The sequence below is a fragment of the Podarcis gaigeae genome, assembly GCF_964106915.1.
Source record: "Podarcis gaigeae genome assembly, chromosome: 16".
Classification (NCBI taxonomy): Eukaryota; Metazoa; Chordata; class Lepidosauria; order Squamata; family Lacertidae; genus Podarcis; species Podarcis gaigeae.
In genome coordinates, this window is record NC_139693.1 from 28,000,598 (window position 1) to 28,026,568 (window position 25,971).

At 45.9% G+C, this 25,971-nt stretch overlaps 2 protein-coding genes across 19 annotated transcripts in view; both read left to right on the forward strand.

Moving 5' to 3' along the window:
• LOC310834189 (immunoglobulin lambda-1 light chain-like) overlaps window positions 1-25,971 on the forward strand; it is a 179,400-nt gene that overhangs the window by 67,344 nt on the left and 86,085 nt on the right. Inside the window, exons 1-2 of one of the 17 annotated variants that reach the window (XM_083717690.1) lie at window positions 8,538-8,664; window positions 8,806-9,106. The exons of 12 other annotated variants lie outside the window; for them this stretch is intronic. In XM_083717690.1, the coding sequence (XP_083573816.1) occupies window positions 8,619-8,664; window positions 8,806-9,106 (347 nt within the window). In that variant the 5' untranslated portion in view covers window positions 8,538-8,618. Of the gene's footprint in view, window positions 1-8,537; window positions 8,665-8,805; window positions 9,107-13,144; window positions 13,300-13,440; window positions 13,733-21,414; window positions 21,476-25,242; window positions 25,304-25,971 lie in introns of those variants that run through there. 4 more of the 17 variants (XM_083717682.1, XM_083717675.1, XM_083717688.1 and 1 more) reach the window with 4 other exon arrangements.
• LOC310834202 (immunoglobulin lambda-1 light chain-like) overlaps window positions 1-25,971 on the forward strand; it is a 125,556-nt gene that overhangs the window by 5,500 nt on the left and 94,085 nt on the right. The gene's annotated exons all lie outside the window — the stretch shown is intronic.

A 25,971-nucleotide genomic window follows, 5' to 3' on the forward strand; every position in this document is an offset into this window, starting at 1 on the left:
TAGAACCAATTTGCATGAAGAGCCCATTTGCTATTTCTGGGGGAATTCAGAAAGAAGTAAGAAGAGGCCATCTAGCTCTCTGAAGGAAAGTCACTCCTCTAGAGAGCTCACCATGGCCTGGATTCTGATTTACCTGGCACTTCTCAGCTACTGCTCAGGTAAGAGTATGAATGACACATTTCACATAGGCCTACATGGAATCTGTTTTAATTGTGAACCTATCACAGGAACAAGAGACGCGGGTGGCACTGTGGGTTAAACCACAGAGCCTAGGACTTGCCGATCAGAAGGTCGGTGGTTCGAATCCCCGCGACGTGGTGAGATCCTGTTGCTCAGTCCCTACTCCTGCCCACCAAGCAGTTCAAAAGCACCTCAAAGTGCAAGTAGATAAATAGGTACCGCTCTGGTGGGAAGATAAACGGCATTTCCGTGCGCTGCTCTGGTTCGCCAGAAGCGGCTTAGTCATGCTGGCCACATGACCCGGAAGCTGTACGCCGGCTCCCTCGGCCAATAAAGCGAGATGAGCGCCGCAACCCCAGAGTCGGTCACAACTGAACCTAATGGTCAGGGGTCCCTTTACCTTTATCTATCACAGGAACATCATGCCTCTGTGATATTTCAGTGCATTGAAAATATACCCAAGCCCTGGTTTCTTTTCCTTTTCTTTTTGTAAAGGTGTCTGTTCACAACCAAGTTTGATTCAGCCTGCTTCTGAGTCTATCTCTCCAAGCCAAACCGTTCAAATCTCCTCTTCTGGAAATGGTGGTCGTAGCTGGCAAGCATTTCACTGGTGTCAACAGAAACCTGGACAGGCTCCTCGCTTTGTGTTTACTGGTTCTGGCACCCGGGGAGAAGGGATTCCGGATCGGTTCACTGGTTCTTACTCCAGGAATACTAGCTACTTAACTATACCAATATCCAGCCTGAAGATGAGGCGGTTTATTACTGTTGTGGCTTTGAGCATGGCAGTAGCACGTTCCATGCTGGTGCAATCTAAGGGGGAACTGAGACAAAAACCTTCTCTCTCCTTTCCTAGAGTAGGGAAACCTCAATCACTCAAGAGCATAATTGCGCATGAATGAGCTTTATCTGTTTTTGACAATAACATGCATTTACATCAAGTTATTTACACTCATGGATGTTATTAAGGGAGGAGAGGCAGAATAATTCAATAGCTTATTGAAAACCTGAATGTTTTGTCCGATTCTGACAGGAGTGAGTGGTGATATCATGTTATTTAGGGACTACAACGAAGTTAATTGAATCCCCTTAAATATTTGCTTGCCAACCCCAACCACCACCTGTCAAGTCTGTTGTCATATACAGTTACAGGCTCACGCTTGCTTGAAAAAAGGGTTAACTTGAGCCCTGAGCTCAGGTTGCCAGGGTGGGTGTGGCTTAGCAGGCTCTCAGTTGCCTCTGCTTCCCCCTTCCTCTCAGCTTCTCTTTGTGCTTCCTGGAACAAGCAAGAAATAAGTAGGAGCCATGAGACGCTGGCACCCAACTCAGCAGAAGCTTCATGTGGACAAAAAGTCTCTCTGAAGGATTTCAGAACCTGCATCTCTGATAACCCAAAGAGCTTAATTTCACCTGTGTTGAAATATCTTTTGATCTCTAGCCAGAAGGCCACCTGGTCTCAGTCGATGGAAGTACCACCAACCCACTAGCTGCAACAGCAATCTGCACAGCGGTAGATATGAAATTTCCCTTAAAATCTCAGTGTCAGGCTCTGTGTGATTTCTTTTCTTTTTTTTCCTAATCCCATTTAGCTCCTTAGAGTACCTGTCCCAGTTCTGTTAAATTGTGCACAGTTCCAGCATATTATGTGCATCATCACATGTATGACATTATACACATGTATAACATTATACACAAAGTTGATGCTACAATGTGTGTAACTGTATAAACTGTATAAAAGCAACATGACCCATTATAAACAGATCCATACAATAGGACGAAAGAGTTTCTAACAATGCATTTCTCCCATGCCACGGAGTCCTTACAAGCTTTACGAAGAATACAGAGCAGGAGATGGGAAGCTCCTTGAGTGAAGCCGTAATGCAAACACACATGTGTAAATGGTAGTTCTGCATACAAAAGGCTTTGTTTATGAATTGTGATCTGGGGAAACTTGAACTTTTGGGTGCCTCTGCCCTCGGCCATAGCTTAGTGGTAGAACACCTGTTTGCTTGCAGAAGGTTCCAGGTTCAGTTTCTGAGATCTTTCAGGGATGTGTGCGAAAGACCCCTATCTAAAACCCTAGTGAGTAATGTAGAGCAAGGCCCTGTCTCAACAACTCCTATAGTCCTGAAGGTGCTATGTATCCCTTTAGGAAGCAAATTCCTATTCTGCTTGGCTTCATCTGTCTCCCTCCGAAAGGACGTAAAATGTTGGTCCTCGCAGCTTCTGTGCGAGCTGTTCTTCTACATTTAGCCTGTAGGGGGAGAAGTTGCACCAGTTTTCACATATTTGATGAAATTCTGCTTTCATAGAGAGACTGTGCACCCTCACACAATGTATGTTCAGTACAGTGGACCCTTGGGTTATGTTACCTTTGGGTAATGTAACACTTTCGGGCTGTGAACGCGGCAAACCCGGAAGTGTATAATTTCGGGTTTAGCTGCGTGTGCATGCGCAGAAGTGCTCTGCGCGCTTTGCACATGCGCAGAAGCACTCTGCGCACCACACACATGTGCAGAGACACTCTATCACACCATGTGCATGTGCAGAAGTGGCACCTCTTCTTATGAAATTTTTGGGGTGTACATGGACCCCCCAGGACGAATAAAATCCGTATCCAGAGTGTCCACTGTACAGTGGTACTTCGGGTTAAGTACTTAATTCATTCTGGAGGTCCGTTCTTAACCTGAAACCGTTCTTAACCTGAAGCACCACTTTAGCTAATGGGGCCTCCTGCTGCCGCTGTGCCTCCGCTGAGCGATTTCTGTTCTCATCCTGAAGCAAATTTCTTAACCTGAGGTACTATTTCTGGGTTAGCAGAGTCTGTAACCTGAAGAGTATGTAACCTGAAGCATATGTAACCCGAGGTACCACTGTCATAGATGTCAACTTACAGATTTGAAAATAAGGGATCAGCAGCCAAAATAAGGGATTTTCAGAGCACAGGTATGTTCAACTTCTGAGCCCCTCCGAGCCAAAGGCAGAAAGCCCAGCCAGCAGCCAAACGAAGCCTCAAGCAGTGGTTCCCACAGCGCAGCAACCCGGCAAAGGGGATGCAGCAAGGAAAACCACCGTCATCTCTCCGCTGGGAAGCGCTGAGCAAAGGCGAGTCCCCAGGCAACGCGGCCAATTTGATGGGCACAAGGCATGCAAGTTCCACCCCCTAGTCGTTCTTAGATTCCTGATTGGGTGAGCAACGCAGCCAAGCAACACAGTTGGAGCCTCCCTCCTCCCTGGCCTGCAGGCAGAGAGGGAAAGGAGCTTGGTTTCCGCAGCCACTCTGTCCAGCTCCCAACAAAATTAAAAGCACAATAAAACATCAAACATTAAGAACCTCCGTAAACAGGGCTGCCTTCAGATGTCTTCTAAAAGTCAGGTAGTTATTTATCTCCTTGCCATCTGACGGGAAGACGTTCCACAGAAAGACTCATTCTTGCCAGTATAATCTTAATAGATTATAAAAGAATGGAATAAATAAAAGAATGGAAATAAAAGAATGGAAATGGTTTATTGAATGTTTACAGATAAATTGTAGACAGATAAAAACACTGGCAGGATTATTGTAATAACCTGCAGTTTCATAAGACTATCTATTTAAAGAAGATGAGTAAATGAGCAAATTAAGTTAATGAGGATATGCAGAAGATATTAGCAATAAATTTAAGTTTCGAAACGTCAAAATGTTTGTAAAATCAGTGAAATGTATAAACCTGAAAAGTTTGTTTAAATAAATAAATAAATAAATAAATAAATATCTATGTTGAGTTTATCTGCAGAGATGGTTTCCTAATGGCCATTTCACTCTTTTCATCTCAACATGAAATGACCCCCCCCCCCAATTTTGCTAAAATACATTATATACTTTATTATATGCATAACATTATACAAAATATATATTCCAGGTTTGCAAAAGTTATTAGCATCTAAACAGATCCATGCGACCCTGTGCATAACTGTATAAAAATGAGTATGAACTGTCTGTAAGAATAAACAGACTCACACATTTAATATACGTGTCCATTATACGTGTGTGTGTGTTCACTACCAACCAACTATGATCCTTCCACAACAATACAAAGCAGGACCTCCAGTGAATGTTGTTTTCAAGTACTGCTTCCCACAACCAACGTTGAACGCACCCTTCCTCCCTGGTGGGGAAAACAAGGAGAATGTGAGTGCATAAGATTGTCTAGATTGTGATTTCAGTACAGTGGTACCTCTGGATATGCACACCTCTGGTTTGCGTATCCTTCAGGATGCGAACGCGGAAACCCGGAAGTATTTTTCCGGGTTTCGCACCATGCACATGTGCAGAAGTGGCACCTCCAGTTGTGAATTCCTCAGAATCTGACCGGAGCTCCGGGACGGATCCTGTTCGCAACCGGAGGTACCACTGCATTTTGCTTTGAAATGTGATGCAGGTGTTTTGTGGTGTCTGCTGTTCTGGCTTTAACCTCCAGGGGACAATGTTGGGCCACCTATCCGTTTTTTAAAAATAATAATAGTGAATTATATTACAAAACGGAAAATTGTTACAAAAACTGAACTGTTGGGGTGAAGCGAAGCGTCAGAATGTTTTTTCTTATGCCTGACGACTCGCTCGAGGAGGAGCTGGCTTCCTGCACAACATCTTGAAATCAACCTGAATTGTGCAGCCTCAATTTGCTGGTACGTGACTGAACCTCACCTGAAAATAATGGCAAGCTGGAATTGCCTTAAATGGAGAAATAGTTGGAGCTGCTATAAGGCAGATTCCCATAAATAAAAGAGTTTCAACACCAAAGCAGACACAACTGGCTGTCTTAGTCTCAACAGAACAAAAAAAATTATATGTCACAGCCGCAGCCAGATTATTGCTTGCTAAAAACTTCCCACAAAGGAAGACTGGATAAGTAAATTATGTGAATTTATAGAATTAGCTAAACTAACAGCAGCCATAAGAAATCAGTCTAATCAAAGGAAGGAATGGCAATGTTTTGAGGAATATATTAAATAAACACTGTTCTAAAGAAAACATATTGATATGCATAGAATAAGTAAGCAAAGAGGAATAATAATAATAATAATAATAAATTTTATTTATATCCCGCCCTCCCCAGCCGAAGCCGGGCTCAGGGCGGCTAACAACACTAAAACAGTACAACATTATAAAACATTATAAAAATGAATTAAAATCAAAATTGATGGCAACCATAAACTAAAGTTTTGTAAAGATTGCCAAAGGAGGGAGTCAGGCTGCGCCCTGACCAAAGGCCAGGTGGAACAGCTCTGTCTTGCAGGCCCTGCGGAAAGATGTCAAGTCCTGCAGGGCCCTTGTCTCTTGTGACAGAGCGTTCCACCAGGTTGGAGCCGCAGCCGAAAAAGCCCTGGCTCTAGTTGAGGCCAGCCTAACCTCTCTGTGGCTTGGGACCTTCAAGGTGTTTTTATTTGAAGATCGTAAGTTCCTCTGTGGGGCATACCAGGAGAGGCGGTCCCGTAGGTACGAGGGCCCTAGGCCGTATAGGGCTTTGAAGGTTAAAACCAGCACCTTAAACCTGATCCTGTACTCCACCGGGAGCCAGTGCAGCTGGTATAGCACCGGATGAATGTGATCTCTAAGCGAAGACCCCGTAAGGAGTCTCGCTGCGGCATTTTGCACCCGCTGGAGTTTCTGGGTCAGTCTCATGGGCAGCCCCACGTAGAGCGAGTTACAATAATCCAGTCTGGAGGTGACCGTCGCATGGATCACAGTGGCTAGGTCAGGGCGAGAGAGGTAAGGAGCCAACTGCTTAGCTTGGCGGAGATGAAAAAATGCCGCCTTTGTTATAGCTGCAATCTGCGCCTCCATGGAGAGGGAGGTATCGAAGATTACACCCAAACTCTTAACGGACGGTGCTGGCACTAATTGCACCCCCGCAAGAGATGGGAGTTGCCCCCTCAGTCCCATGTCGTCCCGTCCCAGCCAGAGGACCTCTGTCTTCGAAGGATTTAACTTCAACCGGCTCCCACGTAACCATCCAGCCACAGCCTCCAAGCATCTGATCAGTGTGTCTGGGGCCGAGTCCGGGTGGCCGTCCATCAACAGATAGAGTTGGGTGTCATCAGCATACTGATGGCAGCCCAGCCCAAAACTCCGGACAAGCTGGGCGAGGGGGCGCATAAAGATGTTAAAAAGCATCGGGGAGAGTATTGCACCCTGGGGCACACCACACACCAAGGAGTGGCGGGATGACAATTCCCCCCCAAGCGCCACCCTCTGTCCCCGACCAGAGAGAAACGAGCGCAGCCATTGAAGGACTGTGCCCTGGATCCCCACGTCGGCAAGGCGGTGGTCCAGGAGTTCGTGATCGACCATGTCAAAGGCTGCTGACAGGTCTAGAAGAATCAGCAGCCCCGACCCGCCTCGATCCAGCTGCCTGCGGAGATCATCTGTTAGGGCGACCAGAGCCGTCTCGGTCCCATGACCAGCGCGGAAGCCGGACTGGAATGGATCCAGAGCTGATGTTTCATCCAGAAACCTACCAAGCTGTTCAGCAACCGCTCTCTCAATCACCTTACCCAGGAATGGAAGATTCGAAACCGGGCGGTAATTGGATAGATCTAAGGGATCTAATGATGTTTTCTTTAAGAGCGGGTGCACCACTGCCTCCTTCAGTTCCCCTGGGAATGTCCCGGTGCCAAGGGACAAATTGATGATATCCCCCAGGGGGGCCCGCACCTCGTCTGGACACGCTCTAATCAGCCAGGACGGGCACGGGTCAAGAGGACAGGTGGTGGGCTTTCCAGCTTGGAGGAGTCTGTCCACATCGGCTGGGGATATCCAGTCAAAGTGGTCCAATACTGAACCCGAGGACAGTCGAGGGGCCTCCAGTTCCTTTATTGTATCCAAATTGGCAGGGAGGTCATGGCGGAGCAACAAGACTTTCTCCGCAAAAAAGCTCACAAATGCCTCACAGCTGTGTGTCAAATTGTTATTTAAATTTGGCTGTCCTTCGAGGGACGTTAAAGACCGAATTATACTAAATAATTGCGCCGGGCGAGAGCTAGCGGATGCAATGGAGGCCGAGAAGTAGGACTTCTTAGCGGCCTTCACAGCCATCTCGTAGGTTTTCATAAAAACCCTATAAGATGTTCTTGAAGCTCCGTCACGGGCAACCCGCCATACTCGCTCTAGCCATCTGAGGTCCCGCTTCATTTTCCGGAGCTCCTCGGTAAACCAGGGAGCCCGGTTTCTGCGGGGTCGCAGAGGGCGCTTAGGTGCGATCTCATTGATGGCTGCCAGGAGCTGGGTATTCCAGGCCTCAACAAGCTCAGTCAATGAGTCACCAGGGGGAGAAAGGTCCCGCAAGGCTTGACGGAATCTATCAGGGTCCATCAGCCTCTGCGGGCGAGCCCAAATTGGCTTGCCACCTAAGCAGGGTGGGGGTGGAACGTCAATCCTGGCTTTCAGAGCATAGTGATCAGACCATGGCACCTTCATCGAAGGAAACATGATCACATCTATACCGATGCCAAAGATCAAATCCAGCGTGTGGCCTGCTTGATGTGTGGGGCCCGAAACAAACTGGGAGAGCCCTAGTGTCGCCATGGAAGACACCAGGTCCAGAGCCTGTGAGGAGGGAGTGGCATCAGCATGGACGTTGAAGTCCCCCAATACCAATAGGTTAGGGAACTCCAAGGCCCAGCCGGCCACCGCCTCCAGCAGGCCTGACAGGGTGGCTGCTGGTGCGCTAGGTGGCCGGTACACCAGCCAGACAGCCAAGCTCACCTCGGAGCCCCACACTAGGCCAACACATTCAATGTGAACTAATTCAAGGTAAAATTACTAATAGATATAAAATGAACAATATAAGGACACAATGTATATAAGAGTATGCAGTAAAGGATGTCGAGTTGTGGTGGATGGAAGCCAGACAGGTGCAAATTATAGTTCTTTATTAGTCTATATGAGTTTGGGTTTGGTAAAATATGGTTTATGAATTGTAACTATGTTTTTCATTTTCTTTCTGTTTGTGAATAATAAAATTAATGATAATGATGATGATAACTTGCAAGCCTATTTAAACACTGCTTGTTGAAAGAAGCCAACCCACCACCCTCCTTTGTCATCATGTGCTGCTTGATTTTTTAAAAAATTAATTTGACATGCAGGGACGACATCTTCAGCATCCACACATCACCCCTCATCCCTTGAACTACAGCCCCAATCCTGCTTCCTTGAGGTAAATTGACCTAGTTCACAAGACAAGAACCTCCTCATTTTAAAAAGCAAACATCACCTTTATCCAAATCAGTTCCATTGTATTTTGCATAATGCATCATTTATTCCAGACAAAGGCTTTCTAACAGAGCCAATGAGCACCGCTTGGATTTGGGATGTTTTAACAAAGGAAAGACTCAGGACCACCAACAGTTGCCTGTTAACCTTCAGAAAGTCACCTTGCTTTAGAGAGCTCACCATGGCCTGGACTCTGTTTTTCCTGGCTCTTCTCAGTTACTGTTTAGGTAAACATAAAAAGAAGTAGACTTAAATTGACCTAAATGGGGGGTGAAAGCATATCTGTAATGTTTATTTATCATAGTGCCTTAAAGTTCAGGTGATAGGATTGAGAATCATACATTTCTTTTTCTCTCTTTTTTACAAAGGTGTCCTTTCACAGCCAGCATTGACTCAGCCAGGATCCCAGTCTGTGTCCCTGGGTCAGACTGTGACCCTCTCCTGCTCTAAGAATAAGGGGAGCTGGCAGACCTTTGGCTGGTGTCAACAGAAACCTGGGCAGCCTCCTCGTTTTCTATGGTATGGTCCCAGCACCAGGGGAGACGGGGTCCCAGATAGGTTCACCGCTTCTCCCTCTGAGGATACCGGCTATTTAACCATCTCCAATGTCCAGGCTGAAGACGAGGCAGTTTATCACTGTTTTGCATGGGAAGGCACCGGTACTCCGAAGTTCCACTGTGGTACCATCTGATGGGGAACTGAGACAAAAACCTTCTCTCTCCTTCCCCATAAAGCAAAGAAACCAGAATTAGGCAAGAGCTGAGTTTGGTCCAAATGAACTTTATTTCTTTTTGGCAAGAATATCAAGTTACTTAAACAGATGGATTCTTTTAGAGAAATGACCTCACCACCACTTCTTCTTCTTCTTCTTCTTCTTCTTCTTCTTCTTCTTCTTCTTCTTCTTCTTCTTCTTCTTCTTCTTCTTCTTCTCTTCTTTGGTGATTACTCGTAGCTGAGTAATATTGTCTTCCATAAACACGGTTTTAACAATGAGGCCAATTCTGGATCCAAACGTCCTTCCACAGTGGGGACATTAGTTTCTGGGTGGGAGTTGATCACGGTGTGGATTTGCCAAGTGTGCCTTCCTCTTATCACATTTCTCCCTTGCGTCCTGAGTTTGAGTGTCTTCAAAACCCATGACACCGTTGGTAAAGGCTGTTCTCCAACTGGAGCGCTTGCAGGCCAGTGTTTCCCAGTTGTCAGTGTTTATACTACATTTTTAAAGATTTGCCTTGAGACAGTGACATATCCCCCATTACGCAGAGGTCCATAATTTTGACATGACCTTGTCAAAACTGTAGTTACAAGGCCTGTCAAACCAGTTCTTACATTGGATCCCAGTACGTTTCCAAGCACAATTCAAAGTGTTGGTGCTGACCTTTAAAGCCCTAAACGGCCTCGGTCCAGTATACCTGAAGGAGCGTCTCCACCCCCATTGTTCTGCCCGGACACTGAGGTCCAAATCCGAGGGCCTTCTGGTGGTTCCCTCACTGCGAGAAGCCAAGTTACAGGGAACCAGGCAGAGGACCTTCTCGATAGTGGCACCTGCCCTGTGGAACACCCCCCCACCAGATGTCAAAGAGAAAAAGAACTATCTGACTTTTAGAAGACATCTGAAGGCAGCCCTGTCTAGGGAAGCTTTTAATGTTTAATAGACTATTGTATTTTAATATTCTGTTGGAAGCCACCCAGAGGCAGGGTATAAATAATAAATTATTATTATTATTATACATGTGATTTATTCAGTCATCATGGTAAGGACAAAGAATTCCGGACATTCCTCCATAATGGAGTTGTTTGCACTGAGCTCCTCCGCCTCTCCCCTCCAGCAACAACACCTGTTCCTATGGCGTCTGTCCATGGACAATTGTCTCTGTGCTCTTTGTTCTTGCACCCTTAATGAAGGCCGCGTTTTGGGAGAAGGGGGGTCGGTTATGCTGTCCAGTGACGTGTCAGCTAGCTGCTCTCTCTCCCCTCCCCCTTCTCCTAACTCTGCTGTCTGCCTATCTCTGAGCTGTTATCTTCCTCCAAGCCCTGCTGTAAATCAGGACTGGCTTTCTTCTGTCTGGAAGCTACACGTCCCTTCAGACCAGCCCCTGACACCACCGTTTAAATGAGGTTTTGCAGTTCATGCAAATCCAACCCTTACAAGCTATCAGATACAAAGTGGTTGACCTGAAAACATCTCAAGGAGAGTGCTGCTGCAGCAACTGGGCTCCTGGATATTCTTTGCTCAACTTCACTTGCGGCAATGTGAATTCGCATTTGCACCTGACATGGACCATGGCAGAACTTGCATGTCTGAATTCAGCTCTGGTTAATGGGTGGGGCTTTTTCCTCCCCACCCCCCCACCCCCACATTTTCTCAAATCTTGTACAGTGGTACCTCAGGTTACATACGCTTCAGGCTACACACTCCGCTAACCCAGAAATAGTACCTCGGGTTAAGAACTTTGCTTCAGGATGAGAACAGAAATCGTGCTCTCCAGGCTTCAGGAAGCTATCAGCACGCCCCAGGCTTCAGGCTTCGCGCAGCTCTCCCACGGCTAGCGGATAGCAGCCTGTTCTGGGGTCGGGGGAAGCTCGGGCTTCCCCCGCCCCAGCCCCGCACCTGGGGGGGAAATAATTTTTTTTCTTTATTTCCCCCCCCCAAAAAAACTAGGTGCGCCCTATGGGCCGGTGCGCCATATGGGGTGAAAAATACAGTATACTATTTAATATTCCATTATTGCCTCCATCAACACTTGAATTTATCTTAATGCTGCCAATGTCTTCAGCTGTAGACAATTATTTCCCATATATTCAATAAATGTTTTCCAATCTTCTCTGAACATATGTTCTTCTTGTTCTCTTTTTCTATATGTTAAGTCTGCAAGTTGTGCATATTCTGTCAACTTAAGTTGCCAGTCTTCTTTGGTTGGGACTTCGCTTGTTTCCCATTTTGGGGCTAACAAAACACAGGCCGCAGTAGTGGCATACATAAATAACCTTTTTTGACACCTGGGAATTTCAGTCTGAATTATCCCCAACAGAGAGGACTCTGGGGGGTTGGGGGTTGGGGGTAGGAGTAGTTTGGAACATTTTTTTCAATTCATTATGGATCATTTCCCAATACTCTCCTTCCCTTTTACAAGTCCACCACATAGGAAGAAACTTTCCCTCCACCTCTTTGCATCTCCATGTCCAGGCCTTTCTAGATGACCCTTCAAGATAGCCACAGATCATGCCCATCTTAAGATATATCCCTCCCTCCAGGCCACATCACTCACCCCCTCTGCTATGTGGTCTCCTTGCATGTTTCTGGCCATCTGGATTGTGTCCTTGAATTCTAACAACACTTCTTGCTCGTCTGAATTGACAAGAGAGGGGAGTGAGAGCTAGAAACCAGCCTATGCTACAAAGGTAACATCACTAGATGTTGCTCCACCCACTTTCACGTCAGTGCCCCCCCCCCCCATTATCCAGAACATGATCCAGAATGGGCTTGTAGTCCTCTCTGAACTATGTCCCAACCCATAATTCTGGGGAAAAAAATATCAGCTGTGGAGTTAATGGACTAAATGGGATGGGAGGGTCTTTATATGGCTGTAGGTTTTGCTCTACTTCATAACTGGTGCATTTAGGGAACCTCCTACTCATTCTACTGTGTTGAACCCTGGGCATCATCTGCCCTTAAGTCATGTACGGTTTTGTACCTCGGAAGTCAAACAGAATCCATTCTGGAAGTCCGTTTGACTTCCAAAACGTTTGACTTCCGAAGCGCGGCTTCTGATTGCGTGGCGAGTTCCTGCCTCCCACCAGAAGAAATAAAGACACGAGACACAATAATTAAGGTTAATGGGCAAAAATTGGCCACAACTTTATTGGTTACAGGTGATGAGCGGTATTGGCTTAGGCATTGGACCCTGGCCTCCATAGGCTTCAGACGGGGCCACGCCCCCAGAGTCCTTTACCGGACTACCCTTTGCTTGGGGAAGGTGATGATGCTTCCTTCCCCCCACTTCATTTGCATAACAATACCCCTGCCAATGCCTAACCGCCAATACCAGGAAAGTTGTGACGTTTGCTATGAGGTAGGCTATGAGGTGCCAATTTGCCAAGTGGAAAAATTCCTACCAGGCCCCTTAACAACAACCAACCGAGGTCCATAGCAAGGTCAAAGGAGAAACCTTAAAGGGAGGGTGGGTGGGAAATTCCTAAGCTGAATGGCGGCAAAGAGGAAGCTCCTCTGCCGCGCTTGCCTTAAATGCAGGAAGCCACGCCCCCTGAGCCAGCTGATAGGCCGACGAGGGGATGACGCGGCAGAGGACTCCCCCTGTACGCGTGGAGCTGGGAGCCAGCTCCCGCGCGGGTGATGGGGGCGGGAAGCCCGCAACACCACCTCCTCCCTAGGGTTGGAAGTGGCTTTGGCTGCAGGAAGCTCCTGCAGCCAATTGGAAGCCGCATCAAACATTTGGCTTCCTAAAGAACGTTCGAAAACAGGAACACTCACTTCTGGTTTTCAGTCCTTCGGGAACCAGAACATTCGACTCCCAAGATGTTTGGGAGCTGGGGTATGACTGTACTTGGTAACACTATGGCCCCCTTAATTTTTATCTTGGCCAGAGTGAGGCCTGCCCTCAACATCATCATGCAAATTTCTCCTTTGATGATTGGCTTTTCACGGAGAGAAGCAAGTAGATAAAGACACTCTTGCAGAACCAATGAGCATACAACCAATCTGTGTGAAGGAGATATTTGGTATTTCTGGGGGATTTCAGAGAGGGGGAAGAAGATCCTATCTAGATCTTTAGTCAGACTCTAAAGGAGTCTTACCATGGCCTGGTACCTGCTTTTACTGTCACTTCTCAGCTACTGTTCAGGTAAGAGCGTGGAAGACTCACATCATGTAGGGCAACATCAAAACTTGATCTGCCAGAGGGAGATCAAGCTTCTGTGGTATTTGAATGCATAGGAAATGTACCAAAGTCATGGTTCCTTTCTCTCTCTTTTTTTTATGAAAGGTGCCACTTCACAACCCAGTTTGACTCAGCCTGCCTCCCAGTCGGTGTCTCTGGGCCAAACTGCTACACTCTCCTGCTCTAGAAATGGTGGTACTCGCTGGGATGATATTCACTGGTATCAACAGAAAGCTGGACAGCCTCCCCGTTTTCTGTGGTATGGATCCAGCACCCGGGGAGAAGGGGTCCCAGCTCGCTTCACCGGTTCTGACTCTGGCTCATTAACTATCTCTAACATCGAGGCTGCAGATGAAGCAGTTTATTTTTGTTGTGACTTCGAGTTTGGCAGTGACACGTTCCACAGTGGTATTATCTGATGGGGAACTGAGACAAAAACCTTCTCTCTTCTTTCTTACGAGTGTAGAATCCTGAATCATTCAAGAGCATAGCTGCACATGAATGAGTTTTGTCAGTTTTCGACAAGAACAAGCATTAAAAGTTATCAAGTTATTTAGACTAAAGAATCCTATTGGAGATATGACCTTGCATTAAATATCTGACACATGTCCCAATAAACAATGCTCTTCATGTTTTCACTGGCTTTGTTGGCAATAAAGCCACTTCCGACTTAGAAAGGAGTTGGGGTTGTGGGCTTCACCCTCCCACTATGCGCACGGGGGCTGGCTCTCAGTCTCTGTGTGATTGAGGGAATCCCCGACCACATCATCCCCTGGCCAGCCAACCAGCTGGCCTGGGGTGTGTAGCCTGCTCTATTTAATGCAGGTGGGGCCAGGGATCTTCCCCTTTGCTGCTTCCAGCTGCTCCAGTTTCCTGCCCTTTAAGGTTTTCGTCCATGACCTTGCCATGGACCTCGGTTAGTCGCCGTTCAGGGGCCTGGTAGGATTTTTTTCTGCTTGGCAAATTGGCACCAGCCACTTGGTTTTTTGCCTAAAGGTAAAAGTAAAGGGACCCCTGACCATTAGTTCCAGTTGTGACCGACTCTGGGGTTGCGGCGCTCATCTCACTTTATTGGCCGAGGGAACCAGCGTACAGCTTCCGGGTCATGTGGCCAGCATGACTAAGCCGCTTCTGGTGAACCAGAGCAGCTCACGGAAATGCTGTTTACCTTCCCGCTGGAGCGGTACCTATTTATCTACTTGCACTTTGACATGCTTTCGAAGTGCTAGGTTGGCAGGAGCAGGGACCAAGCTCACCCTGTCGCAGGGATTTGAACTGCTGACCTTCTGATCGGCAAGTCCTAGGCTCTGTGGTTTAACCCACAGCGCCACCCGCGTCCCTTATGGTTTTTCGCCTACCTCATAGCAAATTGTCACAACTTCCTTGGTATTGGTGGTTAGACATTGGTATTGTTATGTAGATGGGAGGGGGGAGGAAGCGCCATCACCTCCCCCGCATATTGAAGGGTAGTCCGATAAAGGATTCTGGGGGGGCGTGACCCTGTCTGAAGCCTATGGAGGTGAGGGCCTAAGGCACCCCCCTAGCGGTGACCATGGGGGAGTTCCTAGTTGATGTGCATCAGCAGGACTCCCCCTACTAGTGGTTAACCCTTCCTGGACTTCAAGTGAACAGGCTGAAGCCAGATAGTCAGTTAGGACCAATGCCTAAGCCAATACCACTCATCACCTGTAACCAATAAAGCTGTGGCCATATTTAGCCCATTAACCTTAAATATCTGTGTCATGTGTCTTTATTTCCACTCGGGGGAGACGGGAACTTACCACCCGATAATAATTAATTTTTATTATTTTATTATTTCTATGCCACCAATCTGACTGGGTTGCCCCACTGTCTCTGGGCAGCTCCCAACAAAAAAATTGAAAACATAGTTTCAATCAGTCAATCAATCACCCAACCAACCAACCAATCAATCAAATCTTTATTACGGTCATAGACCAGCATAAGTAGGGTGGGGTGCAATCATTTAGGATCTGTAAAACATGATGGAAAGCTAAAAAGTATTAAAACAGAAGGTATATTTAAAAGATGATAAGAATCTAAAGGAATCCAAAAGAAGGGTTAGGGTCATTAAATGGATATGGAAGAGCATAAAAGGCTAATATATAAATGACTACAACTATCACTTTAGAGAGCACTCTGATGTGAGTGTTCATTAAATCTAGTTTGTGGCACAGGTCATCATCTGGCGGATTTTGAGCGCTGCTATGCAGAACCTGGTAACACTGTACGCTGTAGCAGGATTGGTATCTGACAGCAGCAGGGAGGTATAAAATTATCCTGTGCACCCTGGGTACTTATGGAGTAGTGGGGAGATGAAGCTAATACGAATGTCTCTATAATATAGGCACTGGAGAATATAATAAAGTTTGAGGTCTGGCAGGGCAAATCCACCTCTTTCTTTGGCATCAGTTAAAATCTTAAATTTTAATCGAGGTTTCTTGCCCTGCCAGGCAAATCTAGAGATATCTCTTTGCCATTTCTTGAAACAGTCCATCTTGTCCCAAATTTGCAGTGTTTGAAACAAAAACAGCATCCTAGGCAATACATTCATCTTTATCGCAGCAATTCGGCCCAGCAGCGATAACTTCAATTTTGACCATATTTCTAAATCCTTTTTCACTTCCATCCAACATTTTTCATAATTATCTTTAAATAGATTCACATTTTTAGCTGTCATATGAACCCCTAGATATTTCACTTTCTTAACCAGTGTTAATTCTGTCTCCTTCTGAAACCTCTCTTTCTCAATTACTGTTAATTTTTTCTCTAACACCTTAGTTTTCAACTTATTCAACTTAAATCCCGCAACTTGACCAGATTCTTGAATTAATTGCAATACTCTTTTAGTACTGGATTCTGGCTCCTGTAATGTCAAAACTAGATCATCAGCAAAAGCTTTCAATTTATACTGTTTAGCTCCGAGTTGTATACCTTTAACCAATTGGTCCTTTCTAATCATATTGAGCAAAACCTCCAGGACCGATATAAAAAGCAATGGAGAGATTGGGCAACCCTGTCGTGTTCCTTTCTCAATCTTAAACTCTTCTGTAACTACGTTATTCACAATTAACTTAGCTTTTTGTTCTGAGTAAATTGCACCTATACCATTTTCAAAACCTTGGCCTACCCCCATTCCCTGTAAATTTTTCTTCATAAAACTCCAAGAAATATTATCAAAGGCTTTCTCCACGTCCACAAATATCAGAACTGCTTTAGTGTTAATATTCACTTGTAATTTTTCTAAAATGTTAATTATATTCCTTGTTGTCAGGGGCTCAGGAGCAGAGGCACAGGGAAGAGGGGAGATAGAGAGCGAGGGGGAGGGGGAGGAATCCGAGGGGAGCGTAGGAGGGGACAGTGGCCCGAGGGATTCCATGAGCCTCTCCAGCGAATCGGAAGATTCACAAAAGGGGGCGCCAGTGGCCAGGGGCAGGGGGTTCCCAAGGGGAACGCCCCAGGAGCAAGGGGGCAGCAGAGACTCCCAGAGCAGTAGTTGGAAATCAGGACCAGCTTCCCCACCAGAGCAGAGTGGGGGGGAAGAGTCCCAGGTATCAGGGCCAGTGCTTTCCCCACCAGGGAGAGGAGACGAGGCAGAGCTGACCACGCCTCCATCGGAGAGTCAGGCAACGGAGGGGAGGTCAGATCCGGCCAGTGTCACGGAAGAGGGAAGCAGTGATAGAAGCAGTGTAACGGTTAGGAGAAAGGTCACTGGGTTGGCGCAAGAAACAAGTTCGAATGTACAGGAGCGCGGGACAGCAGAGAATGAGCATTGGAAACCGGGTCCCAAAGCCCGCCGGAGGCAGGGGGAGGAGCTAAGCGACTCAGCGTCGGAGGAGTCCAGAAAGGGCAATGCCCCGGTGGGCAGGAGGACCCAGAGGAGGAGAGAACAGCGCAGAAGGTGGAGCAGGGCTAGGATCTTAAACTGGTGCGGAAGGGGAGGTGATTCAGATGGGACTTCGCCGATCTAAGGTCTAAGACGTAGGGCTGCACGCTCTGGCGTTGAAATGGAAACTAAACTTCAATAAAGACTTTTGTACATTACATCAACCTGGCGTTGGTCCTCTGTGAGCTGGGACCTAGAGGCAGCTCTGACACTTGTGTTATCTGACAAATGTCTCCCCGGGAGAAAGCCCTCTTGATCTTTATGGATTTCTTCTACCAGTACCTTTTTTTAATCTTTTAGCCATAATTTCGGCAAAAAATTTGTAATCCACATTAAGTAAAGATATGGGACGGTAGTTCTTAAGCTGTGTCTTCTCCGATTCTGTTTTCGGTATAAGTGTAATGTAGGCTTCTTTCCACGACTCTGGTGTCTTTTTTCCCTCCAGTATTTCATTACAAACTTCCTTCAAAGGCTGTACTAACCATTCTTTCAAAGATCTATAATATCTTGCAGTCAAGCCATCCGGCCCTGGAGATTTGCCCAATTTTATATTCTGAATGGCTCCTTCCACCTCTTGGTCTGTTATTTTATAATTTAGCATTAATTTATTCTTTTGAGAGATTTTTTGTAATCCATTTATTTTCAAAAATCAGTCAATTTCCATTTCTTTCTGGGTCTCCTGTGTATATAACTGTTTAAAATACTTCTGAAAACACTTCCTGATCTCCACAGGATTCTGTATGTTCTTTCCCTCCACTACCAAATTAGTAATAGTGTTAAGTTTTTGTATTTTTTTTCATTAGCCAAGCCAGCAGTTTCCCGCATTTATTAGATGATTCAAATGTCTTTTGTCTCATCTGTTTAATCTTCCATTCTATTTCCTGATTCATCAAGTACATAAATTGTACTTGATGTAACTTTATCTCTCTCTGGATCTCCTGTGATTTCGGTTTTGCCCTCAGCCTCTTTTCTCCTTCCTTTATTTTCTCCATTTTTTTTTCCTTTTTTTCATTTTGGGCTCTCTTCTTAATTGCATTTTGTTGTATCAAAAACCCTCTCATAACTGCTTTACTTGCGTCCCAAATTACTCTTTTTCAGTAGTGGTGCTCTCCAGCAACAGCCATGCGGCTTCGCTCCACGGAAGAAGCAATCGACTCACAGCACCGCGCCGCTCGCCCTGCTCTACTCCGAAGCCCATAAAAGGGCTTCCTTGCGAGTTGGGGGGGTGCAAAAGGTGCCCGCCGAGTCCCCACGTTCACAGGCTTCACCGCCTGTGATTCCTGTAGGGTCCACGCTTCGCCGCAGCGGTAAGACCCGATTCCCACGGAGCCGATCCCCTCCAGATCAGGGGGAATCCGCCATTAGCTGATGGCGCTGACCCAGAAGTCTCTAAATCACTCTGCCTTTCATATCTGAAGTCCAGATGAAAAATACAGAAAGCTGAAATATATGTCAGGAACATTGTAAAGTACAATACACAGTAATAAAGGTGGCCTGGATGGGGCAACGGCCTGGGCCTGGGCAGGGCAATGGTGTGGGCAGGCCAATGGCATTGGCCTGGGTAGGGCAACGGCCTTGGCCTGGGCAGACCAATAGCCTGGGCGGACCATCGGCCTGGGCAGGTCATCGGCTATTATTATGTCTATTATATGAAGCTAACGCTCCTTTGATATTTGACAGCATTAAAAAATGTACCCAAATCATGGTTTCCCTTTTTCTTTCTGTGAAGGTGACACTTCACAACCAACTTTGACTCAGCATGCCTTTGAGTCTGTGTCTCTAGGCCAAACTGTGAAAGTCCAGATGAAAAATAAATACAGAAAGCTGAAATATATGTCAGGAACATTGTAAAGTACAATGCACAGTAAAAAAAGGTGGCCTGGGAAGGCTGGGTCTTCCTCTTATATACCTGCTGGGATTGGCAAGGCATCTGACCCTCACCTGATTCTCATAGCTCTCCTGACGAGTGCTTTGGTTTGCCCATCAGATATCCGGCACTCTCCTAGGCCCCAGTTACAATTCCCTTCTCAATTAAGTAATCAATTTTAATCTAAAATTTAAATTCTCAAAACTTTCTTATTTGTTCATTCGAGCAAGTAAACTACTGCTCTCACTTCATTACTAACAGTATTTCTACCTGCAACACACTTGAGCAGACCTGATCCTCTTCCTTTCACAGATATTTTGTTGCCATTTGCAACTGTAGCTGCCTCTGATTAGTTATCATTTAACTCTTGGGGAAAATATTTAGCATCACACGTCATGTGCATGGAAGTTGCCAAACCAATGAACCTACTAGAAGGATTTCTGTTAATAGCACCAGTCTGCCTATAACTTGAAATTGCTGGATAGTTTTGATGAACTGCAAAAGCATTTTTAGTTTGCTTTCTGTTGCCGCCCTGGACTTTGGACATGCCTGCTCTTGTGTAAATCGAGGTTCCAGTGCTCTTCTTTATCCAGCCGATCCATGCTGGCATTCCCAAGGGATAGTGTGGAATAGTGGTTGGATTAACCATTCCTGTTAGACATCTTCAAGTGACACTGGCACTAACTCTAGGGGCTCCTGGATGTCAGGGCACCCACAGTTTTTGTTGGTGCTCAGCACCCATATTGCGGGGCTCTGACGTGGCTTCTGGTTTCTACCGGATGTTGCATCGGAACACCCAACGCATCCTCCAAGGCCCCGTCCGAGGCCCTGCAATGCCTCAGAAGCGACTTCTAATAGAAACTGGAAGTCATGTCGGAGGCCCTGCTGAACTTTGGAATGCAACTTTCTACTTCTGCCTCTTTTGTGAAACACTTGCTTCAAAGACAAACCAGTTCAGATCTAATTAGTGCCTTAATTTGTTTATTTCTATGGGGAACCATTCTACATATGATTTGGGTTTTTGACACAAGGAGAAGCTGCTGGTTCCGCTTCTCTTCATTTGAGAGACAATGACTTAAAGAGTCACCTGCGAATTAAATTTCAAAGGAAGCAGCTCCTCTCCCTCCCTCCCTGCCGGCCAGGGAGGAGGGAGGCTCCAACTGTGTTGCTTGGCTGTGTTGCTCACCCAATAAGAAGTCTAAGAACGACTGGGGGGTGGAGCTTGCATGACTTCTGTGTGGCTAGTTAATGCAAGCTGAGGACGTTTTTGAATGCTGGATGCCATTTTGTTGCACGTGCTGCTGCAAACTTTGCAGTGCAAAGCCAGGCCAGGGAGCCATCTTAAGTTGAGGCTGCATAGGCCTTGTGGTGCATGTGATTCAGATTCTATTCAGTTGAACCTCTGGTTACAAAGTTGGTTGGACAGTGTTCTCGAAGCTACCAGCATGAGTTTGACCAGAGTGCAGGAGGACAGGAAGACTGGAGTGCCTGGAACAGGTGAGGCTGCAGGTCCCTTATTTTGGCTGCTGGTCCCTTATTTTCAAATCTGTAAGTTGACAGCTATGCCACCCATGTTTATATTATGATCCCCACACTTTGGAAACTTCAGTAATTTTGGATTACATGGGACAGAGATGGGCAACTTTGAACTTAGCAAGCAAGAAGCATCATCAACATTCAGGGATATGTTCAAATCAGGCAAAATCATTGGGAGCTACAGCACCATGTCAGTAAAGCCTGAAGTGGGCATGTTCTGAGCAGGCCCTGAGAAGGAAATACCTGAAGGAGCATCTCCACTCCCATTGCTCAGCATGGACACTGAGGTCTTCTTCTGAGGCAGAAAACCTTCTTGACAGTCGCTCCCTTCCTGTGGAACACCCTCCCATCAGATGTCAAAGAAATAAAGAACTGCACCACTTTTAGAAGACATCTGAAGGCAACCCTGTATTGGGAAGTATTTAATGTTTGACATTTTACTATGTTTTTTGGTGCACTGTAAGCCGCCCAGAGTGGCTGGGGTAACCCAGTCAGATGGGTGGGGTACAACAACAACAATTCTGGGAGGCCATATTTTGCCCCTAGGTCTACAGTTCCCCAATCATGTCCTAAACAATACAAAGAAGCTTTCATGCAAAATCTGTTCTGTGGTCATCTTCTGGTTGTTCCCTGTATTTCCTCATATTCTTTCTAGCAAAGCCAATGGGTTTCAAGGTATTTGCATAATTGCTCGTGCCTAATTGCCAGGTGATTTAAGAGGGTGGTAGGGAGGTGCCACAGGATTAGAGATCTGTTTGTGGGATCCACCCTCCTTTTGACATTCACCATGGCCTGGATCCTTGTTCTCATCACATGTCTCAGTTACTGTTCAGGTATGTTTGTGGAGACCTAATGTATTATTTGACTTGACTTCTGTTACTTTTCACAAGAAGATAATAATTTTCCAAAAATTGAGGGCACAGAAAATGATGCATGTACCAGCAAGAAAGCTATAGTCTTTCCTAATATTTGAGAACACTGGAAATGATTCATGTGCTTTTATTTGATTTTTCTTTTTGCAAAGGTGTCACATCGCAGGCGATGTTGATCCAGCCTGCCTCTGAGTCTGTGCTCCCGGGTCAAACTGTCAAAATGTCCTGCTCTAGAAGTAGTGGCAGTTTGCATACTTATAGCTGGCATCAACAGAAAGGTGGACAAGCTCCCCGTTCTGTGTTCTATCGTACCGGCACCCGGGGAGACGGGATCCCGGATCGGTTCACTCCCTCTGTCTCTGGGAACACTTACTATTTAACCATCTCCAATGTCCAGCCAGATGATGAGGCGGTTTATTACTGTGCTGACTGGGTGACAGGCAGTAATGTGTTCCACGGTGGTACAATCTGATGGGGAACTGATACAAAAACCTCTCTCACACACTTCCCCTAGAGTTTGCAAACAAGGATTGCTCAGGAGCTGACTTACACCAGAGAAGAATGACAGATCAAGTTGATAGATTATGCTGAAATCGTTAAAATGACCAGAAGAATCAGAAATCAAGAAGGCCAAGAACAATGGGAAAGGGACCACAAACCGCCTCACTCATCCCACCTCTGAGAACACTGTTTATTTGCAATTTCCAAATTCCTGGCTATATTGTATTCTCCTCAGGGGTGTCAACCTGAATAAAATATTCAGCTGTTCACAATTATTTCCCACATATTCAACAAACTTTTTCCATTCTTCTCTAAATGTATGTTCTTCTTGTTCTCCTACTCTAAGTCTGCAAGTTGTGCATACAGTGGTACCTCAGGTTACATACGCTTCAGGTTACATATGCTTCAGGTTACAGACTCCAGACCCAGAAATAGTGCTTCAGGTCAGTGGCGTAGCATGGGGGGGTGCAGGGGGGTGCTGGCCACACTGGGCGCAACATCTGGGGGTTAGGGTTAGGAGGCGCAAATCCATGAGTTAGGGGGCGCAAATTACTTGCCTTGCCCCGGGTGCTCACAACCCACACTACGCTACTGCTTCAGGTTAAGATCTTTGCTTCAGGATGAGAACAGAAATCGTGCTCCAGCGGCGTGGCGGCAGCAGCGGGAGGCCCCATTAGCTAAAGTGGTGCTTCAGGTTAAGAACAGTTTCAAGAACAGACCTCCGGAACGAATTAAGTACTTAATCCGAGGTACCACTGTATTCTGTCAGCTTAAGTTGCCATTTTCTTCGGTTAGGATCTGAATTGTATTCCATTTTGGGGCTAACAGAACACAGGCCACAGTAGTAGCATACATAAATAACCTTTTTTGGCACCTGGGAATTTCAGTCTGAATTATCCCCAACAAAAAGGACTCTGGTTTGGGGATGGGGTGGAGGAAAGTACTTTTAACTCCCCCCCCCCCATTCATTATGGATATTTTCCCAATACTATTTTTCCCTTTAACAAGTCCACCACATGTGAAAGAACGTTCCCTCCGCAAATACATGTCTGAGTTTAGGTGTATTACTATATACACTGTTATATGTGTAATGTTATACAAAATATATATTCCAGGTTTCCAAAAGGAATTAGCATCTAAACTGATACGTGCAACACCACATAGCTGTATCAAAAATGAGTATGAACAATGTAGAAGAATAAACAGATTCACACATTTACAATATACATGTGCGTGTTCAACCACCAATAAACTATGATCCTTCCACAACAATACAAAGCAGGACCTCCCGTGAATGTTTTTTTCAAGCACAACTTCACACAACCAAAGTTGAGCACACCCTTTCTTCCTGGTGGGGAAAGCAAGGGGAATGGGAATGCATAAGACTGACTAAACAAAATGAAAAAAAAAATTCCTTTCAGTAGCACCTTAGAGACCAACTGAGTTTGTTATTGGTATGAGCTTTCGTGAGCATCCACACTTCTTCAGATTCTTCATGCACACAAAAGCTCATACGAATAACAAACTCAGTTGGTCTCTAAGGTGCTACTGGAAGGAATTTTTTTCTTTTGTTTCGACTACGACAGACCAACACGGCTACCTACCTGTAACTAAGACTGACTAGATTGTGATTTCAGTATTTTGATTTGAAATGTGATGCAGGCATTTTGTGGTATCCGCTGTTCTGCCTTTAACCTCCAGGGGACAATGTCGGGCCACCTACCCGTTTTATAAAATAATAGTGAATTATATTACGAAACGGAAAATTGTTACAAAAACTGAACTGTTGGGGTGAAGCGAAGCGTCAGAATGTTTTTTCTTATGCCTGACTACTTGCTTAGGAGACATTTGCATGAGGAGCAGTGCTGATGAGCCACTCCCCCCCCCCCCCTGTAATCACAGTTTGCAATGGAGAGAAGTTTCCATTGCAACATGCACAAAACTTCAGAGTTCGGGAGCTGATTTTATTTCTTAATTCCCACCTTTGTTGTGAGTCCCAGAATCTGAGAAAGGAGGGTGGTGGGTTGGCTTCTTTCAACAAGGAGTGCTTAAATACCTTTGCATATTATTATTATTTAAAGGTAAAGGGACCCCTGACCATTAGGTCCAGCCGTGGCCGACTCTGGGGTTGTGGCGCTCATCTTCCTTTATTGGCCGAGGGAGCCGGCATACAGCTTCCGGGTCATGTGGCCAGCATGACTAAGCCGCTTCTGGCGAACCAGAGCAGCGCACAGAAACGCCGTTTACCTTCCCGCCGGAAGCACTTTGACGTGCTTTCGAACTGCTAGGTTGGCAGGAGCAGGGACCGAGCAACGGGAGCTCACCCTGTCATGGGGATTTGAACCACCAACCTGCTGATCACCAAGTCCTAGGCTCTGTGGTTTAACCCACAGAGCCACCTGCCTCCCTATTATTATTATTATTATTATTATTATTATTATTAAGCATCATCAACATTCAGGGATATGTTCAAGCCAGGCAAAATCATTGGGGGCCACAGCACCATGAAAGTGAGGCATGTGGCATGAAGAGGACATGTTTGAGCATGTCCTGAGAGCCACAGAAGGAAATATCTGAAGGAGCTTCTCCACCTTCCATTGCTCAGCTGAGGTCTTCCTCCGAGGGTCTTCTGCTGGTTCCCTCACTGCGAGAAGTGAGGTTACAGGGAACCAGGCAGAGGGCCTTCTTGACAGTGGCACCCTGCCTCGGGAATGCCCTCCCATCAGATGTCAAAGAGATAAAGAACTACACAACTCTCAGAAGACATCTGAAGGCAGCCCTGCAATGGAAATTTTATGTTTGACGTTTTACTATGTCTTTATGTAAACTGTTAGCCACCCAGAGTGGCTGGGGCAGCCCAGCCAAATGGGCGGGTAATAATAATAATAATAATAATAATAATAATAATAATTATTATTATTATTATTATTATTATTATTATTATTATAATTTTGGGAGGCCATATTCAGCCCCTGCTTCTACAGCTCCCCAATCATGACCTAAACAATACATAGACGCTTCAGTCTTCTGTGAAAACACCCCCTTCATGCAAAATCTCTTCTGTGGTCATCTGCTAGTTGTTCCCTGTATTTCCTCATATTATTTCTAGCAAGGACAACGGGTGTCGAGGTATTTGCATAATTGCTTGTGCCTCATTTCCCAGGTGATTTAAGAATGTGGTGGGGAGGTGCCACCAGACTAGAGATCTGTTTGTGTGATCCACCCTCCTTTTGACATTCACCATGGCCTGGATCCTTGTTCTCATCTCATGTCTCATTTACTGTTCAGGTATGTTTGTGGAGACCTAATGTATTATTTGTCTTGACTTCTGTTACTTTTCACAAGAAGATAATAATTTTCTGAAATCTGAGGGCACAGAAAATGTTGCATGTACCAGCAAGAAAGTTCTTTGTCTTCTACAATAGTCTTTCCTAATATTTGAGAACACTGGAAATGATTCATGTGCTTTTATTTGATTTTTCTTTTTGCAAAGGTGTCACATCGCAGGTGACATTGATCCAGCCTGCCTCCGCGTCTGTGCTCCCGGGTCAAACTGTCAAACTCTCCTGCTCTAGAAGTAGTGGCAGCTTGTATGCTTATAGCTGGTATCAACAGAAAAGTGGACAGGCTCCTCGTTTTGTGTTCTATGCTACCAGCACCCGGGGAGACGGGATCCCGGATCGGTTCACTCCCTCTGTCTCTGGGAACACTTACTATTTAACCATCTCCAATGTCCAGCCAGATGATGAGGCGGTTTATTACTGTGCTGACTGGGTGACAGGCAGTAATGTGTTCCACGGTGGTACCATCTGATGGAGAACTGATACAAAAACCTCTCTCACACACTTCCCCTAGAGTTTGCAAACAAGGATTGCTCAGGAGCTGACTTACACCAGAGAAGAATGACAGATCAAGTTGATGGATTATGCTGAAATCGTTAAAATGACCAGAAGAAT